The following is a 20,361-nucleotide window of genomic DNA, read 5'->3' as shown; positions in this document are numbered from 1 at the left end:
TAAAAATATGTTAACAATAACATAATAATATATAATAACTTTAATTTCAATTTACTAATAACCTTCTGTCTTCAGGGTCTTGAGCTCAACTCATAGGCATGCTGTTAATGATTCCTACTTAAATATGTTTTTAGTACAGATGTTTTTGTTTTGTCAGGCTAACTGGTGTATGCATTACATATGCAGAAATGGTTAGCTTGTAAATAAGATGTGACAAATTTTCAACAATGTCTGTCTAGGGTGATTCACTGGAAGAGAGCCATTGGTTAAATCAAATCTAAAATGTGTCTTGTGTCATGCTTGCTTGGGACTTGCACTATAAGTGTATGTGTCCCAGTCAAATAAATAAATTATAACCAAATCATTATGAATAAGGCCCAGACAGTATCCCAAACACACCGGGCTGTTGAAATATGCCTTGAGTTCTTGGCCAAGCCAGGCCTTGGAAACAGCTCTGTGCTGATTACCTGGGGAAAGATTGGCAGGATTTTCAAAGGACATGGACACACTAACACAAAACCCTTATCTCAGCAGAAAGTGTTTAACAACAGACGATAAAAAACACTTCTCTTGTCAACCAACATTTTATAAAAAATAAAAACCAAAACACTTTCATCTGTTTCTCTCAATATATTTATATATTAATGTGGTAACAGGTGAGTCCAAGTTTAAGCACATGCAGTTTATTAGGGTTTGTTTTTTACTGTTTTTTTTGCTGTTGCCTGGTGCTAAAGTCTTTTTTATATATAAAAAGTCCCTGACATACCATAAATTGTTTTGGTTTATACATACTACGGATTATAAATCCTTTGCCTTGTGGACTTCATCCACCAGCATGCCCATGCCAGGATAAATATATTTTATTTCCCAGGTTTACCTTGTATTGTTTTTTTATTGTAAAAAAACACAGAACCCTATATTTGTATTTTTTATAATCTACTGTATGTTCTCTGTCCTTGCTCCTGAAAACAGATATTTTTCCCTTGGCAACTTCATTCCATATCAGAACTTTCCTATCCCAAAAAGTAGATTCTGAAATGGTTTGTTGAATGATCTATTTGTTTTGTTAAATATTCTAATGCCCACAAAGGAATTAAGCTGACAGTGAAAGAATATTTCAGCTGTACTTTGAGCCAGATAGGAAATAAGATATTGTAAATTATAGTGACAAATTTACCAATACCCCCGCCACTCGACTACCGAAACACATTTTATGAGACCAAAAAATGGATATTCTTCTCCTAAGCAGTGTGGTGGAATTTCACTAACCTAAGAGAAATGTACTTTTTAAAAGTACATTTAAAAGAGAATTGTAGGGGAAATACCAGCATGCATTCAATGCAATTTCTTTTTTTTCTGTTACTTTTATAATCTGCAATTTCAAACACAAATTTACTGCTTATTTAATTTAATTATACAAGTAAACATGTGATTCATCTGGCAAAAAATGACCTTTTTTTCTTTTTAAACCCACCTCCACCCTCTGACCTTTAGAGGACTTCTTTATTTTATTTTTTCACTCTCTCATTTTTGTTCTTATTAGATTCTTACATTCACAAAAAAAGATTAATTCAAAAACTTCCTATTAACATTCTTAACATCCAGTCCCATTCAAGTATGTCTCTAATGGGCCCCAAACATTCCTATACTCATTAAGTTTCCCCTGTAAGTTATATGAAACCTTTTCAAATTTAACTTGTGATACAGTCTCTTTAATCCATTCTTTGTACGACAGTCCTGTACTGTCCACCCATTTTCCCAATAATACAGAGAGTCAAGACAGTATTTTTATATTGAATTGCTACTTTAATCTTTGATAAATCACCAAGGCTACATGTAATGGGAGTTAGTGTAATTGAGATATTTAGGTGCCTGAGAGCTTTCCCCACTGTGGAGGTCCAGAATGACTGTATGTAATGACAATACCATAATAAGTGCAATAGTGATCCTTTATGTTGGTTAGATTTTGAACACATTCCTGTATTATGTCATTTAATCTTTTTCAATTTTTCTGGGGTAGAATAGAGTCAGTTTCAAATTTTGTATTGAAGCAGTTTATTATGTATAGCTCTAAATATATAACTAACATTATGCTACACAGTATCCCAGTCTATGTCCTCTGACCCTACACAACTAGCAAAAGACTTATCTGACTTTGCATTGAAAAGGTTGTAAAATGTCCGGGCCTTCACTTGTATGTTAGTCTGCAATAGTTTATCGCTGTAATTATCCATTTCTTGCAAAATTATTTTGCTTGATGATATGTTTGATGAGATCATTAAAAAAAGACAACAATTTGTTACCTCTAATCATAAAACCCATTTTACTAACACCTACTTGGATCCATACTGACCAATTAATTGGTCTTGACAATATAGTTAGTCTTAGTGATCTAATTGTTGAAGTACTGATAGTGAGGCATCATAAGATAAAATTATATTGCAGCTTTTTAACATTTTAAGAGACAATTGGTGTTTAAATTTTGGACATACTGTACCTTGCTATAATACAAACTTTCTAAGGAGATACCTAGCTCTGATGCTGTATGCTCAATTTTTACACTATCCTTTTCTATTTCTGCTTTATACCACTCCTTTGCTTGAACTGAGCCAAATGCCAATAATAATGATGAAACAGTTATAATTATAAAAATTGTGTAGGTCTAACCCACCTTTATTTAAAAAAAACAGAATGCTAAAGAAAATCCCAGTCTAACAATGTATGCTCCAGTGTGGCCATGCTTAGCTCGTTTAAGAAATAATATAAATAACTTTATGTAAATCCACCATAATTCTCCTGGGTTCCATTTAGAAATATAGACTGTGAAATAGAATTATGGCTACAATATATCTTTTTATTCTTTCTTCATTTAAACCTATCTTTAGCATGGTTTATACACTTCCAAAATGGATGCAAATGCAGTGTTGTTTTTTTATTTAGGATAAATATCCAAGAGAATAGCTTATCCTGTGTGTGTGTTATATTTAGATTATAATACTTCATTATTAAGGTTTCCTAATTATTTTTCAGAATTTACTGAAAATGTATATAACATTTTATGTGGACATAAAAGTCCACTTCTGGGTTGTCTTTTGAAAGCATGTTTTTCCGTAGGTAACATACAATTACCTTCAATAAGAGGGCAAAATGATTAATGCACTACTTCAATGTCTTAAGTTATTACTGTGGGGACTTTTTTAAAACCCAGGTCTCCCCTTCAGCATATGAAACTTATTTCCAAAGCAACAGAGATCACGTGCACTGTGAGTTAAACATTAGGCATGTCCCAAATGTATGCGTAATGGCTTACGTATTTTCAAAGGAAGGGGACTGTCTTTAAATGCTCTAAATGGTTCCTCAAGGGTTGGTTTCCTCTGAGGACTGACTTTGAATGATGCAGGTTGCCTCTACATTTTGTGCAGGTTCTTACCCACTGTTGTTCCATCCAGACCCATGATGCATTTCATGGCCCTGATGATTTGTTTGGCCACAGGGGGGGACATTGCTGAAGCGTAGACTGAACTATGTGAATGGGTTCGTAAATAATCCACCAGGTCCTGGAATGAGCAGAAAAAACAATATTTATACTCAAGTTCAGTCTTAGAAAGCCATTAGCATCCAGCAGTGAGTAGAAAAGGTTAAATGTCAAGGCTGCAAACTGTGCATCTGTGTTGCTCTGCTACTGACACCAGTAAAAGCTTCCTATAAAAAAGTAGCCTATGGTCTGTGTCTGGGGGGTAAGTTTCTATGTATTTCTTATTTACCTGTCATGATTTATACGTCATCCAAGAGTTCACTAACAATAAAATCTATAGAATGCATAAATTCATAAAAGGTTAACTTTAGTCTATTTAAGTGACATAAAAGAATGAGTCGAACTATTAGTGACTAACTAGGTTTATATTGTTTTACTTATATAACTCTTAGTTATCAAGAGAGACCTGTTGTGTCAATAAAAAAACACAGGACAACAATTAACATTAAACATAACAATTAGCTGGTGCTCACTGGTGATTGTTGTTGTCAATATTGGTGAGTAAATCGACTGACTGAACAGATAATACAGTATTTTTTCAGCAAGACGGCAGAGGAGCTGCCATTTTCAATGTTAAACAGAACTCAACTGATTTTTTTTTTTATTCGCTCCAACATTTTGATTTTCTTTCTATGAAAAATCACTGACATACAGCCTCTAAATGATAATGAGCATTTGGTAAAAAAGAAAGTGGAAATGAGGAGTGTGAAATACATGACACACAAAGATTTTGACAAGGCTTAAGCATCTCCAGTCCTTGACAGCTGAAGGGCTGTCTGGTTTTCATTCCAACTCAGACTGTAATTGCTTAATTGAATGAATTGTGTGGAGCACCTGTTTCTCAAGGTCTTAATCTGCTACCAATTGAAAAGTGCTGGTAAAATCTACAGGACTCTGACCTTCATATTTTGCAGCTGCCCTTCCCTGGACAGTTTCAATAAACAAGACAACACTTGTTGTACCTTCTCTACAAATATTAATGGTTTAAGGAGACCAAGAAAACATGCAGGGTCCACCGGTTTCAAATGACAAAAACATATGATATGATTTTAGATATGACCACTAGAGGAGGCAATTTAAAAATATGTAAAAGAACTTGCTGGATATTATACTGTGTTCAGTAACCATAATTCTTTACAGAATCAGTTAGCAATTGTAAGTAGTAATTTTATTAATTGAGGGCACTGTTAAGAAGAAATTCTATCAGAAAATGGGCTGGTAAATAACATATTGTTGTCATTTTGTAAACCGCAGTGTATTTTACTTCAATTTGTTGAGGTAAGGAGTCTAGACTGAAAGACCTTAGTTTTTAACCAAATTGTATCAAATGGCAAACTTGTAAGTGAATTCAGAAATTTAACAAGGGTGATCGTAGGAAATAAATGACAAAAATGATACAAAGGTTCTCCTTTCCCTGGCAACCCTGAGAGTAACTTTGAAATGGAAGTGTTTTTGTCTCCAATACTCTAACGCTGAGTGTGCTTCTTTAGCACAACAAGTGTCAACAGTAATTATCCACCAGAGATGATAAAAAACCTAAGCCTTTCTAGGCACGATTTACATCTGCCATCTGTCTTTTTTTCAAAAGCAGTGAAACGGAGCCTGATTTTCCAGATGTATAGTGTAGATTTAGGGTAAATACTCAAACATAAACATCTGCTTTGATTTAGAATTTGAATTTTATGTTCAATTTATGTTGGGATGCTTAAGGTAAGCTGTTTAGGAAAATGCACTCCAAAGTTGTCTGAAACAACAGAATGCTATAACTGGGGAATTAGGGTCTCAATCTTTTTGAATCCCTTAAAGCCTCAAAGCTGCATTCTTAGGGCATTTCTCTACCTTCCACACTCACTCACAATTAATTATGGTTATGTTCACAATTGACATTTTATATTGTATATTAAGTTGATTGCTTTTAATTATTGTAGGTAAATTTACTGGAAGCGATACTTTTGAAATCCATTATTGTTGTCTACGTTTTCCCTCTTTTTAAATTCTGGCTATCGGAAATATGCAAAGGAAAAGAGCTTTCAGCATTAGTGTTTCATTAAGAAAACACACACATATACTGTACACAATGCCTTCAAGTTCATATTTTCATACCTGAAGAATCTTATATCTAGAAAAAGCTAAAATATAACATTCAATAAAACACAGCTTCAAGTTTCACAGAGAGAAGAGAGCCCCAATAAATCAAAAACAGCAATGAGCCTTATAATTTTATTATGATGAGGCCAAGTTGTATTTTCTGAAGCTGATTTAGCATTTTTAATAGCTAGCCAAACACAATGTTCTCTCTTTTACGAATTACCTTTTAGCTGTGCACTTTGAAAGCTGCCCTTTTTTCACATGCAAATATAAATGTAAGCAGGATATCTGTCATTTCACAAAAGTCAAAACAGCTTAGGTAAGAGGGTTTTATACAAGCTTAGTTTCTCGACAATGTCACTTTGCTTGCTGTCTGTTGCTGTCACTGCTGGCAATATGTTAATGTTTCATTAATTAGCAAGCATGTTCTAAAGTATCCTGTGAAGGTTTGAATGCAGTCCAAATTTCTCCACATGAAGAGGCTTCTTGGGTGCACAGAAGAGATTGCTTTTGAATGGTGGAGATCTCTGCAAAGGACCGGCTGACAGATGACAATGTGGCACGAAAAGTTTGGGCCAAGCATTGTTCTTCCTCTCCATCAGCGTCTGTCTTTATTCATGATGTGGTTATGCAAAAAAGTGCATTTTTTATTGCAAAATAATACATACCATACACATGGTGTATCACTAGGGTTGCCATCTTTCAACATATAATTCCCCCTGAATCTACTTGCCTTTTATTTGTGTCTTCTGCCAACAAAATGAATCTACACTCAGAATCTACCGGCAAGGTGAGCCATTGCTCTAATAGATTCATTGATCTATAGTATATAATTTCAATTTAAATGAGACCCTTTTTAAAAGAAAAAATGCAATTCATCCTGCCATTTGCTCCTTTACTATTCCTGCATGTTATTAAGCTAAAATAAAAACAACTCTACCTCCAGATGGCATAGCTGTATTTATGTAACAAGCAGTGAGTATTGGTCCAACTTCTTACAGTAAGAGAAAAACAATCAGTTCTCTTTCAGGGATTGCACAGCTGGCAGAATATCTAAGATTTCTTCATCATCATCAGATATGTCTGATTTAGTTAAAAACTGGACTTGGTTTAACAATGCTAATTGCAGCTTTAAAGGCAGGAGGAAAAAATGAAAATAATCCCCTAAAGCTGGCAGTCCTAAATATTCCTAGTGAAGCATAATTCTGTTTCTTTTTAACTCTCCATTCTGGGTGGAAGAGCATTCCTAGGACACATGAGTGATGTATTCTCTAAATCAGCGGCAGGCACACTGGAGACAGCAGTTAATGTGTGGTGGAAGGACTCTATCTTAATTGAAGGCCAAAACGAAGCCTCTGGTCTAACTCAACAGGATGTCTGGTTGATATGACAAGGAACTCCCAAACTGCCAAAAAATGTTGAAAAATCTGTCTGGCTGAAAGAACTGGCTGGCCCTAGTGATCTAAATAATGTCAGACTTATGTTTGCAATTGCAAGTTGTGCTTTGTTCTGGAGATCTCATTCAATAAATAAATAAAACACAGAAACACATGCCATTAAGTACTGGCATAATTGCTTGTGGGGTTTAAAAATGTCTGTTAGACCCTGACTATAGTGGGAGAAATAGATATTTTTGCTTGTTTGCTTGACTACATCACCGATGGACAACACAGTAGTATCAGATACTTAAGCAGTGAAATAATAAGTTGATTTTACCCACCCAGGCATTGACATTCAAAATGGATACTGAAAATGGCTGTATAAATAATTCAGTTTTAAGTTATGCAACATCCTTTATTTTGATTTAACTCTCACCAATTGAATTAAACTGTGCATTCAATTTTTAAGGTATCTTGCATGTATTTTGATGCCAAATGTCTTCATTGAGTAGCAATTACTAAATATCAATTTTATTGAAAAGGAAAGGCTAAACACATGAACTAAAGTAACCCATAGTACTGCAGAGTTACTGTTCTTTGTACACCTTTTAAGGGATTACTCAAGTCTCAACTATGGTTAAAGCAGCTTTGTTGTAGCCGATGACAAATCAGATAATTTATTTCAGCTTTATGAGAAACATGACAGGAAATGTTTCTGCTTTTTGTGAAACTGCTGTCTTTTTAGTAGTTTCCTTGAAACACAAGGTAAAGATATTCAGAACTGTCTTTCCACTGTGCCAATGTTAAGATTTCACAAAGAGAGCTGCATATTGAATTACAGTATGTGTTGACTTAGTGCAAACTTAATTCCATTTTTCTTGGTGTTCATATTTCTTATATTTTATAGTAAGCATAAGTAGTCATTATGTTTCTTACATCATACTAGTTTGGATTTAAATATTCCTGAAAAAAGTTCATTTGATAAATGTACTCTTCCTTGGTAAATGGTCGATTTCCTTATTCTTTTCACTTAGATTCTGTAACTTGGGTCTTCATTAGTTAATATTCATGCAGGAAAAATAATTTCCATGCACAATGAAGATTACATTATTTTCAATTAGCTATTGTGAGTGGAGACTTATGGCTTGAGTTACACCATATCAAGGATATTTAAAGCTAAAGCAAGGCTTTGAATTACTTTATTTCAGACACGTAGTTATTATTAAAGAGGTAAAAAAGCAACAAGCTCAATGGCACGTCGAAGGCACTGTACGCTGGAAACAAAAGGAAGCAGGAACAAGCTCACTGATCACCGTATGGTTCCCACCTTCTTTCCAGCTATGTATCCCCCTGCTGCTCCAAAGCTCTTGGTGAAGGTGCCCATCAGCACGTCTATTTCCGAAGGGTCCAGTCCAAAGAGCTCCACCACACCACGCCCTGTGGGCCCCACAGCACCAATGCTGTGAGCCTCGTCCAAGTACAGATAAGCTTTGTACTTGTTCTTCAAGGCAATGATATCTGGCAGCCGCACAATCGATCCCTCCATGCTGTGGGACCAATAAGAGACGCAGAGAGGTAAGATCAGGCTAATTTTGATTTTAACGTTACCTTCAAAGTCTTTTCTCCTTTCACTTTTATTCCTTTTATCCACGCAACACAGTTAAGACTGAAGCAGATAGTGAAAATTGCTCTGTAAATTATAAGGAGACCTCCCAGACTGAACACTTTGTGGTTTAAGTAAACTAACTAGCAAGTAAATGGGCTTCACCCATTATGGACTTCAAAGCGCATCGTCAATATCTCTGTAGTTAGCCACTCTCATCATAACATTTTGATGCCCTATGGTCAGGAAAAAAATAAGATGTCTTGGTATCAAGCATTCTTTCCACTGCTTTGCCATTCCTATGACAGGATACATAACAGAAATGATTTTGGAGATATGATGCTTGCAAATAAAACATTAAAGTGTTAACAATGTATTTTTTACTCTAAACACAGGCAATTTTAAAATGGCTCACAAAAATCAGTACATCTGTATTTTGGAAAATGGGAATAAAATAAAGTAACAAAACTGTAATACTTTTTTTATAAAGGGAATCCAATTTCCTATTTTATAGACCACAGGTTTATTTGTCTTACGTGTTTTTAAACAGCACAAATAAAAGCAAAAGGGAAAACGAAAAAAACAAGGGTAAAAAAGGGAAAAATAAAAAAAAAAACAGTAAATGAGGACAAAAGTAAGAACTGAAAACCTTTAATTGATTTATGATAAAGATTAGCTTATAAGGAATGTATTTTGAGACCACATTGCAGTTCAGCAATATCTCGCATCATCCAGCCCCTTAATTGAACTTTATAGGTGGATAATGAAGCAATGCAGTAGGCCAGAAGGCACAGATTATATTGCATCAGTACATGTGTAATCACATGTTCTCATTGAGAGAGGGAAAGACTAGAGGTTTGGGAGTTTTCTGTTTCTGATTACCTGATTCTTTTCAGTTTGTCATCCTGTTCTGTCAATCAAATGGCAAACGGGGTTACAGCTTGAATTTTAGAAAAGAAAAAGATGATAAAAGCTTAAAGCTTTATTGCCAAGATGTGGATTGTTCAACAGAGAACAATGCTTTGAAAGAGAAGGCTTTGGGTGCTTATTGTTTATAATTCCTAAAGTCATCTAGTAGGTTTGCCTTCAAGAAGTACAGTATATACAGGATATACAGGATTGAAATTTGTCTGTCTCCAGTAGTGCTTATTTAGTGTGGATACCTTGTATCCTAGAAATTAGATATTACAATAAGACTTCACAATATATAGGGTAATTTGTGCAACACAAACAGCTGTAAGGGAGAAAGGTAGGAATAAAAAACCCAGCAAACCCCAAGACATCAGCTGCTGTTCACCTGTAAATTCCCTCCACAAGAATAAGAATTTTCTTCCATGGCCGATGGCTTCGAGGCTGTCCACTGCATATAGCATCTCGCAGCAACTTCTCCAGACTCTGCATGTCTAAATAAAAACACAGAAAGAGACTGGTAATTATCAAGTCAGAGATTGTAAAGTTTTTCCATTTCTAAAAAAAAATAGTGACAAATATTCTACAACTAAAATGGCCAGATCAGACTGTAGTTTTCCAGATCAAACACTATTTGCAATGAGGATAAAAGCCAATAACTGTATTAATTTTATTTTACACATATTATTAATACCTGGCATGCAAAGGAAATTACACTATTGTTTGTTAAAATACTATATTGTGATTTTTAAAGTAATGTGTTTTTAAAAGAGGTGTTTTTTGTGTATTAGGTCATAGCAGCTCAACAAAAGAAAGATTATTCAGTATTATTCAAACTGCCATTTATAGTGTCCACTGCATTAGTGTCTTCTAAAAATAAATAAACACATAGTGCATGCAATAACAGCACAAGGAAATATTTGATAATGTGATATGCCTTTTATCAGGCCTTAATAAGAATGTTGCCTTTATTCTATCAGGGAATTGTTTTTGCACATATGATCAACCCCTTGTGTTTTGTGTATTTTGTGCAACACACAATGGACCAATTATAGAGAAAAGACCTTGTGGAACAACTGATGAAAATAATAATAGCTACAACAGCTGTTTAGTGTTTGCAAGCAGAAAGAAATATTATATGCTGCTACAAAGATTTACCAGGCATCTTTTAAATGACAATTTGTAGATATTTTTGGTCTAAAATTATGCAAGCATGATTTCTGTACTTTTTCATTGTGTCTTTACTAAGGGTTTGATTATAGTCTGATTTCTGAAAACATTGAAATGAACAATAATTACTTTTTTCAATGTACACACACTTTTGTTCTCAGTGAAAAAGGAAATGTATATGACAAAGATCCCCTGACAAAGGCAGTAACAAAGAAAATCTGTTTGGTTTTCTGCAATTTCCCATATAATAATGACAAACCTCAGTAAATATTATTTTAAAATATAGAACAATTATAAACCTTTAGATTAACCAAGATATCATCTAATACTAACAGGAGGTATAGGGGGGAACACAACTGCATCTGCTGAATAACAGGAAATAGTGAAGAGACATAAATGATTAAATCAAAGTGGATATAAAGGTATAAACAACCTTTACCAGAGCTCCATAGAGCTGATATCCTTATTTTATCCAGAAGGTGGAGCCATGCGAGCAACATTAATTGTAAAGATTTATAAAAATGCCAAATGTAAATTAAGACTACACATGTCTTACAAAGAGGAACAGATTATGGTAAATTGTGGTAATTTGTATAGAGAACATTAATTAAAAAATTAAATAAAAAAAATTAGTTGAGGGAGAGTGAGCTGACTTACTCTGTTTATAAACTGTCGGTGGTGAAATTGACAATAGTAAGTGAAAAACACACATGGCTTCTATGAACCATTTTAAAATCTTAAAAGAATGTTTGAATGTGCCATTTTAGAGTGTAGGTTTGTGTGGTACATTGTATTGTTTAGTCATGGTCTTGAAGTGTGATGCAGAACAAATGAAAGAGACTCTGCTTCATTGCACTGTAATGTTCCTGCTTAGTAGACAACTGTTTTGTAATCTGTTTTTTTCAAATTATTGTAATAGACATTCTTTATCAAATATTTGTCATTGCTGTTTTCAGGAATTCTATTTCACTTTTTAACAGACTGCCAATTTGGTGTATTAACAATAATTAAGTAATTAATTAAAAGATGAGAAAATTCATATTCCATCACTTCTTCACAACCTAAGTAATTAAGTTAACCTTAATTGACCTTTTCTAAGAGTATCTTCGTACTTCTCATATAAAATGTCCATTCACCACAAAAACATGTCTTCTGCATTTACAAGCTACAAATTAACCTATAAATTAACCTTAAATACATTTATAAGATACATGTAAAAAATTACCTTAAAAATGTGAAAGTTTTTACAGTAAGTATTGAAAGCTTTCAAATAATTTTATTAATTTAATTAATGAAAAATAATCAAACTAAAATGATCGGTTTAATGCACATCTCTGTTTAAAAATTAAAGTAACAATAATAATCGTTCGTGACCTTTGCTCTTTCCAAATAAAGAGGACAAAGGCATAAACTATAGATTTGTACACACAATGAATACAATGAATCAATCGGAATTAAATGTTGTATTATATTATATTGCTGAGTATTATATAAAAATCATAAACTAAGATATAATATGGGTTGAGAGTAACAGAGCAAAAATCAGAATCTTCCACGGTTCAGAACCTCACTTTGGGAACAGGAAGAAAGCCTGAGACTAAAAGGCACAGTTGACATTCAGGTTTATAGGGTGTTATCTGTGACGCATTGTGAGGTTGCTAAGAACAGAATCAAGGAAAAATAATTTAAAATGGTACTAGAATGTAAATCCTACCAAGACTTAATGGAACAGTTTTCCTCAAATAATCTCAATAATTACATACAAGGTAATAATTCACACACAATACCCTTTTTGGCTTTCTGAGACATACTGTACCAAAAGAAAACAATTAGCCTCCTGATTATGAACAGCAGATACAGGCTGCTGTGTTCTCTCTGTCTTACTTGCCTCCAGCTTTCCCTGGAACAACTGCTGCAGATTAGTCCGTGGCCAACTAAACCTGTTCGGTCACTTTTAATAGTAAAATTCCAATTGGATACAAAAGCAAAAGCATTTCATAGCTTCCAAATAGCTTTGGCTAACTGCTTTTTACAAGGGGTGGGGAGCAAAGATGATTCCTAACAAGATATTAAACAACTACTCTTATCAAACATTCTTTGGTTTTAATTTTCCTATCATTGAATCTCGCTTTTTTTGTTTCCATAAGATTTCCATAACATTTGTTTTTCGCTGTCAGAAAGCATAACATGTTACAGAAAGATTTTTATTTGACTGCTGTGTCTCATTTCAACAACTGTAAATAGAATTTCATTTAAGTCTTTGTCTGAAATGTAGAACAGTCATAGATTGGCAAAAATGGCCTTTCAGTCTTATAAGAAGTTTGACCACCCTTCCTCAAAATCCAAAAGTCAGACACAGGGAATTCTGTGTGTGTGGAAACATCTTGCCTGACATTTTCATAACCAATGGTAAGGAGTTTATGATGATTTCTTGGGATCCTTAAAAAATACTTGTGTGTTTAAGATCTGTAAGTCATGAGGAAGTAGGTGAACCATGAACCTTTCATAAATTCATCATAAGCAGCTTCCTAATCTGTGAAAGTTATGAAAAACATTAAGAAAATGTTATATTAGATTTTTAACCTACAGTACATTAAATCTCTAGAAATAAATGAGAAACGTCACACAATAATATCTGTAGACAACATTTCCAGCAACATTCTCCATCTATGAATTGGCTTCATTACTCTGCTCTCCTCCCCACTGATAGCTGATGTGTTGTGAGCGTTCTGGCGCACTATGGCTGCCGTCGCATCATCCAGGTGGGGCTGCACACTGGTGGCGGTGGAGGGGAGTCCCCATTACCTGTAAAGCGCTTTGAGTGGAGGGTCCAGAAAAGCGCTATATAAGTGTAAGCAATTATTATTATTATTATTATTATTATTATTATTATTATTATTATTATTATTATTATTATTATTATTCATATGATCAGAATTTGTCATATGGGTTATCTGCTCTTTGGCAAATAATGAAGAAATACAATATAAATACTGCATATACATATGTTAAGTGCAGAGGGTTAAAGAAAGACAATGGCAGCCTAGTACATTATTTTGAGAACAAAATGTGCCAAGACAATTGAAGGGAAACAAGATAGAAACGTGCATTGCTGGAAAAAAAATAAAAAAGGGAGAAAAAAGGCTGTGGCCATGTACTCTGGAAAGTACAAAAGTGAATTAAGGAAACCAAAAAAGCCACATACATTGTTCAAAAGCTTTTACAAGAGACCATGTTGTAATTATGCCTTTGAAACATTCAACTAGACTTTGCATTGCAATTCCACACACTCAATCATTACATCTGAAAAAGGACATCTTAATGTTCCTCAACAGACTGAGACAGAAGTTTTTTAATGGGCTTTGCCATTGTCTTTTTATTTTTAAAAGTTTAAAATATACTAAAGTAGCTCATACATTTGTGCTTTTTAGAATTTGTATTTAAATAAAGATGTATGAGAATAATCTAATGCATTAATCTAATGCACAGTTACATTTAAGTTTAATGGCACTGATAGTTTTGAACTTTGAATAGAACTGAATCAGGCTGGTCAATGGTGAAGCTGGAACAGTCATATTCAGTCAGAGTCTGATTTTAAATGTTTTGTGTTAAGTACTAAATACATTGAAAGGTGTTTTGTATTTACTTCTTCTGCTTCTCATTCATATTATCCTTCCAGCCGCCTGTGCCAGATCTCAATAAGGCGAACTTAGGTAGAAAGGACATGGAAGAAAAAGTGAATCCAAGACACCTTTTGTATAGCTAGTAGCAGCAGTACATTCGGTTTATTTGTAAACAACTCTCTTCAAAGATTGTCAATTTAACTTCTTTAGACCTTCTCTAGACCAGTTACAGAGAGAAGAAAACCTGCTACTGTGACAATGTTGATCCCAGCAGCTATTGTTAACAGTTAAGTTCCCATTCAAGTGACTTATATTGATCAACCACACACTCCACCTTTGTTGCTTTTGCTGGGCATTCTGTGATAAAATTGGTCTAAACATACTACTATAAGACTTGGGATAACTTGATTTGCCATCCTTATTATTTAAGAATTCAGCTTTCAAATAAACAGCTGAGGACTGTCTTACTAAACACCCTTACATTCTTACGAAAAGCATAATTTAAAATACAGTACCATGGCCTATGAGTCCTATAGTGAGGCTCCTAACTGAATCCACTGCCAACTTCAAAATCAACAGGACTACTTTCAACCATTTTGTTCAGGTGCAAAAATTGTTCTATTTTGTCCCTCTGAAAATCCAGCCCCAAAATCTTTAATCCACACACAAATGTATAAGTGAAAAAAACATGAATTGAAAATTAATGTTTTTTCACTTCATGCTTGAAGTGAAAAAAAAAAAACAATACACCTCACTTAGTCGATAGTATATTGCCTGATTGGAATTTACAGTACTTACTTTTTAAATTACTTTCAGCAACCTAGAACAATGAAGTTTTGAACATCTCTGTAAATCCGTGCAGACAGGTAACTGACTTACTGTTGTGCTTAAACACGCGGATGGTAGCACCCGACAGTCTGGCTCCCAGGATCAGTGAGGTGTGATTTAACTCATCACTTAAAATTAGGCATCCCTGAAAGCACAAGACAAACCAGAACAAGATTTAGTCCTTCATCTTGAAATCTGAAAGTGTAACGTTTTGATTTTTAACACGCTCTTCACATAAAGAAATGTACATAAAGAAATTATTTTTTTTTATGTCAAACTAGCCTACTATATGAAGTTAATCTGAGACAAAATGACATCTTCTTTGACTTTTTACCTTCATGGTCTAACTAGGCCCCAGTCAGTGGAATCGACATTATTTTACTACCACGCAGGCAGTTTCATCAAGCATGAGGGTTCATTTATGAGATACATTTCACACTTGCATACACATTTTCTGGTTATTTGATACAGACACAAATGTGTGTGCAAAATGCATCATGTATGTTTCACTTAATGTAAAATGTACAAATTTATTAGTATATGCACTGCTTACTCACTATAAAATGGATAATTTACACATTTTTTTAAATGGTAGTAGCTGATGTGTGGATTTCCTTATTGTGGGCAATGGAATAGCTGTTTCCTGCAGTAACAGCAGTCAGAGTGAAACTGGCATCACAGAATATGTCTTTAATAGATGCCTGCTACAAACTGCTGTGACAGGCCTGGGCTTTGAGATACTAAACCTCAGCCTTGAGGGGCTGAATCCCTCCTGACACTGAGGCCACAGAGGGTTTATCCCTCATTAGACATGTAGACTGCTCTTGTCTCTGTCATTTAAACCCCAGCCTCAGGCCATCCCTATTTCCTGTCTAGTCCTATCAGTACGAATGATGTCAAAGACGGCCAGTAGTGACCCCCAAGGTTCCTATCTTAACTGTGATGGTGTGTCAACAGCAAGGGAATTTAGCTTACAGGACACATGATTAAAAAGCTCTGTGGCCCCAGAACATTGTCAATTTTGTTTTCCTGTTTCTTTTAAAAAACATATTAATTACTATATTACTTTCCTTTCTAACATACTATAGTATTTAGCATTATAACGTATGTAGTTATGAAAGCTTAGGACAAAAAATGTCTAACAATTCCTCTAAAGACTTTATTGTATCTTGTATTCATTGTCTCTTTCAATTTTTAATAATTGTGGCAAACAGCATTTGGAGGTTTCATATTTACAAACAAATCCATGTGAATAAAATATTCCTGTTGAATTCTGCAATATTATGCACCAATTTATTTTTGTGGTAATTCCTGAGTGCAAAAAAAGAAAACGGGAAAAGAGATAATTCATCTTCCTGGGAACAGACAAGAAGAAGACAAGGCTGTGAAGACACCATTAATCAAGAGCAGATTAGAAAGAAAGGAAGAGCATATTCAGATGGAATAAAGTTAGAAACCTGAAAAAAAACTTTTAACCCTTTAACAGTTGCTCACATAAAAAGGATTCAGATTAAAAAATAACTGCAACTTCCTTCAGCTAACACTTCAATGAAAATGTTGAGAAAATATGGAATTTCTATTTCCACATACTTAACAAGGCAATAGCACATACAGTAGGTCTTAGCAACCTGGTTGAGCACACAGATGTAAGGTTAAGATAAAAACTAATCTAACCTTGCCCACAAGCGCTGGGATGTTCATTGAGTTGGTAGCAAACCCCATTCCAAAGGTCATAGCCGATTCTACCCCAAGAAATGTGGCCACAAGATCTTCCAGCTCTTCGTGGATGTCGAGATTCCCTGCATAGACATATATACCACATAACTTATTCCTGGCAAAGTTGTATGGGTAACATCATTTAAAATTCACTGTACTATTCTCAGGGGTGCACAATAAAAACTAATATCTAAATAGCAATTTACTAAATTAAAATATATTATCAGTCAAGGAATCAGTTCACTTTAACATCTGTTCAAATAAAAATGTGTGCTAAAATGAATTCTAATGTAGTAATGAAAAAGTAGAAACATAAGAATGCTTTAAAAGAGGAGGCCATTCGGCTCATCTTGTTTGTATGGTTACCAGTAGCCTAATGATCAAATATTTGCATCTGTCTAAACCTTACATGATTCCACATGGTCAGCCGGGGCTTAGGATCTGCACCTGTGGCTGGAAGGTTGCCGGTTTGTATCCTGTGGCCGGCAGAGGAATCCTACTCCGTTGGGCCCCTGAGCAAGGCCCTTAACCGTAACTGTTCCAGGGGCACCGTATAAATGGCTGACCCTGCGCTCTGACCCCAAGCTTCTCTCCCTGTCTGTGTGTCTCATGGAGAGCAAGTTGGGGTATGCAAAAAGACAAATTCCTAATAAGAGAAATAGTATATGGCCAATAAAGTGATCTTATCTTATCTCTTATCTCTTCAACAAGATTGGGGAGAATCCTCTATGCAAAAAGTGTCTCCAGTTTTCTGTCTTGAATGCTCATAATTTTGTCCACTGAATGGGTCATTTCTCAATGTCTTTCCGGGTTTCTAACACTTGAAACAAGTCTTTCATTCATTTCTGTATTCATCTCTGTTCTAAGATAAAAAGATTTAGATACCTTTACTTGTCCAAGTATGACTTTCACTTCACATCAAGACTTGTTTACCCTGTTGGTAAAGCAGCAATATCTTTCTAGTTGCATTATAACCAAAACTGAAAACAATATACCACCAAGTAAGGTGTAAATAACCATCTATTAATTTTCTATCCTCTTTATGCTGTACAGGGTCAGTGGGGATCTAAAGTCTATCCTAGCAACACACCCTGGATGGGCAGCCAGTCCATTGCAGGACACACAGAGACAGACACACATACATTCATACCAGGGCCAATTTTCCCTGAAGCCAATTAACCTATCACTATGTATTTGGAATGTTGTAGGAAACCAGAGCACCTGGTGTAAACCCAAGCAAACAAGGAGAGAACATGCAAACTCCATGCGAACAGCACTCCAGGAATTGAATCCAGAGCCCCAGCAATTCTAACAACTGTGCCACTTTGCTGTCCAAGGTATAGCTAAAGCATTATGTAACTTTGACATCTTCCCATGGCACAAATTCTAACCACTACACTCTTAACCAGCAGCCAGCAGCCATATCACCCTGCAACTCACAACTGGTAACCCACTGAAGCTAAGCAGGTGTGAGCCTGGTCAGTACCTGGATGGGAGACCTCCTGGGAAAAACTGAGGTTGCTGCTGGAAGAGGTGTTAGTGGGGCCAGCAGGGGGCGCTCACCCTGCGGTCCATGTGGATCCTAATGCCCCAGTATAGTGACGGGGACACTATACTGTAAACAGGCGCCGTCCTTCGGATGAGACGTAAACCGAGGTCCTGACTCTCTGTGGTCATTAAAAATCCCAGGGCGTTTTTCAAAAAGAGTAGGGGTGTAACCCCGGCGTCCTGGCCAAATTTCCAATTATCCCTTACCAATCATGGCATCCTAATAATCCCCATCTATGAATTGGCTTTATTACTCTGCTCTCCTCCCCACTGGTAGCTGATGTGTGGTGAGCGTTCTGGCGCACTATGGCTGCCGTCGCATCATCCAGGTGGATGCTGCACATTGGTGGTGGTGGAGGGGAGTCCCCATTACCTGTAAAGCACTTTGAGTGGAGTGTCCAGAAAAGCGCTATATAAGTGTAAGCAATTATTATTATTATTATTATTATTATTATTAACAATATACTCAAGCATTTTACTTGCTTGTAAATCTATACAATTTTATATTCCTTTATACAGTATCTATCCTTTCACAAGCCTGAAAACTTTTTCCTGACCTGAGTTTACAGCTCATAATACTCTGTATGTCATGCCTTGGACATTTTGATATTTTCTCTAAACACTTTCTTTCTGTTTTTGTTTATATTTGGTGATCTATGAAAGCATTTCAGCCACCATGGCCAGATGTTTCAGTGGTGTGCTCATCGTGTCTTCACACTGACAACGCATTTCTCTGTCCCCACATTACCTTCATTTACAGTACAAAACAGTAAAGTATTAATAAAGGCTTCATGCCGTTGTTAAGGAGAACATATTCCTTTGTTTTGCACTCCTGCTTACAAAGTTATTTATGGTGTCTTCAACCTTCAGTGAAAAAGAATCCCCATTAATACATGGAGCACTTAAATGCAATTTGTTTTCCTTGGCAGAACTCATCGTAATGATGAACACCTTTTGTTCATTGACTGACAAATGCTAGAAGCTTTGCGCTGCTTTCAAAACCAGAAGTCAAATCGAGTGCAGATACTGTTTTTTTGGGGGGTTGTTGGTTTTTTTAGGGCTGGTTTTGTGGATTACAAACGTATTCTAAAAGGATGATTTGTCATTTTTCTATGGTAGTGGTATTTTCACAAGTTTAAATCTCTGACCACACAGGAAAATCATAACACTGATGTTATGTTTTGATACAAAACCAAAAGTGATTCATAATTTATCTCGGGAAAGTAGGCATGAAAAGCTACAACACAAAATGGAACCTTGAATCTTCTTCTAGATAAACAACAAGACAAGCAGAAATATTTTATTAAAAATATGGGGTTTTGTACTTCTTCTTGTCAGGATTATAAAATTGTTAGGCCATGAGAACAGAACTTCTAAGAGCATGTAAGCTTCCTTTATAGTTATAAACAGTTTTTATTCTTTTTTGATCTCCTCATGGTTTGTGAGAAACAATGTAAAACTGAGTTTTAAATAATCCCTCTTGGAATCTCTGCTTGTGGTTTTTGGGAGTCATGTATCTTTATTTCTTTGAAATAAATCAAACAGACTCCTTCACTAACATGTAACCTTAACTGCTTTATATTTCCATATGAAAGCAAGGGTAGTCAGTCATTACATTTGAGTGCTTCTAATTTGTTAATTATTGATATGATTTGAAGAGTCTGTAAATAAGGCCTTTAGACCTCCTTCGCTGAGTAAATGCTATTGCAGAAATAAAACATGTTCATATCTACCCAAGCACAACAGAGAAATAAAATGTGTGATCTACAGTACTAGGTATTTTAATTGACCTCTGAGTAGTAGAATACCATGCAATTATAACCTAGGAAAAATGTGCAAAGGCTGTATATGGTAGAATGATTAAAAAGTATGGATAATTTTAACCGTCTTTTAAAATGGAAATAGAACAAACGAGAGGAATTAAAAAGGTTGTATTTGCTGTTCAAAATGCTGTTCAAATTT

At 35.1% G+C, this 20,361-nt stretch overlaps 1 protein-coding gene across 4 annotated transcripts in view; it reads right to left on the bottom strand.

Annotated features, from left to right (window-relative positions):
- The window catches only part of sptlc3 (serine palmitoyltransferase, long chain base subunit 3), a 40,124-nt gene that overhangs the window by 11,812 nt on the left and 7,951 nt on the right, over positions 1-20,361 (bottom strand). For all 4 annotated transcript variants that reach the window (XM_088610093.1, XM_088610091.1, XM_088610090.1 and 1 more), the window contains 5 exons: positions 16,810-16,934; positions 15,187-15,280; positions 9,903-10,008; positions 8,330-8,549; positions 3,431-3,557 (listed from right to left, as the gene is read on the bottom strand). In XM_088610093.1, the coding sequence (XP_088466219.1) occupies positions 3,431-3,557; positions 8,330-8,549; positions 9,903-10,008; positions 15,187-15,280; positions 16,810-16,934 (672 nt within the window). The remainder of the gene's footprint in view (positions 1-3,430; positions 3,558-8,329; positions 8,550-9,902; positions 10,009-15,186; positions 15,281-16,809; positions 16,935-20,361) is intronic.

Source organism: Lepisosteus platostomus, chromosome 17 (genome assembly GCF_059453375.1).
Source record: "Lepisosteus platostomus isolate fLepPlt1 chromosome 17, fLepPlt1.hap1, whole genome shotgun sequence".
Classification (NCBI taxonomy): domain Eukaryota; kingdom Metazoa; phylum Chordata; class Actinopteri; order Semionotiformes; family Lepisosteidae; genus Lepisosteus; species Lepisosteus platostomus.
This window is presented reverse-complemented; position numbering and strand designations above follow the sequence as displayed.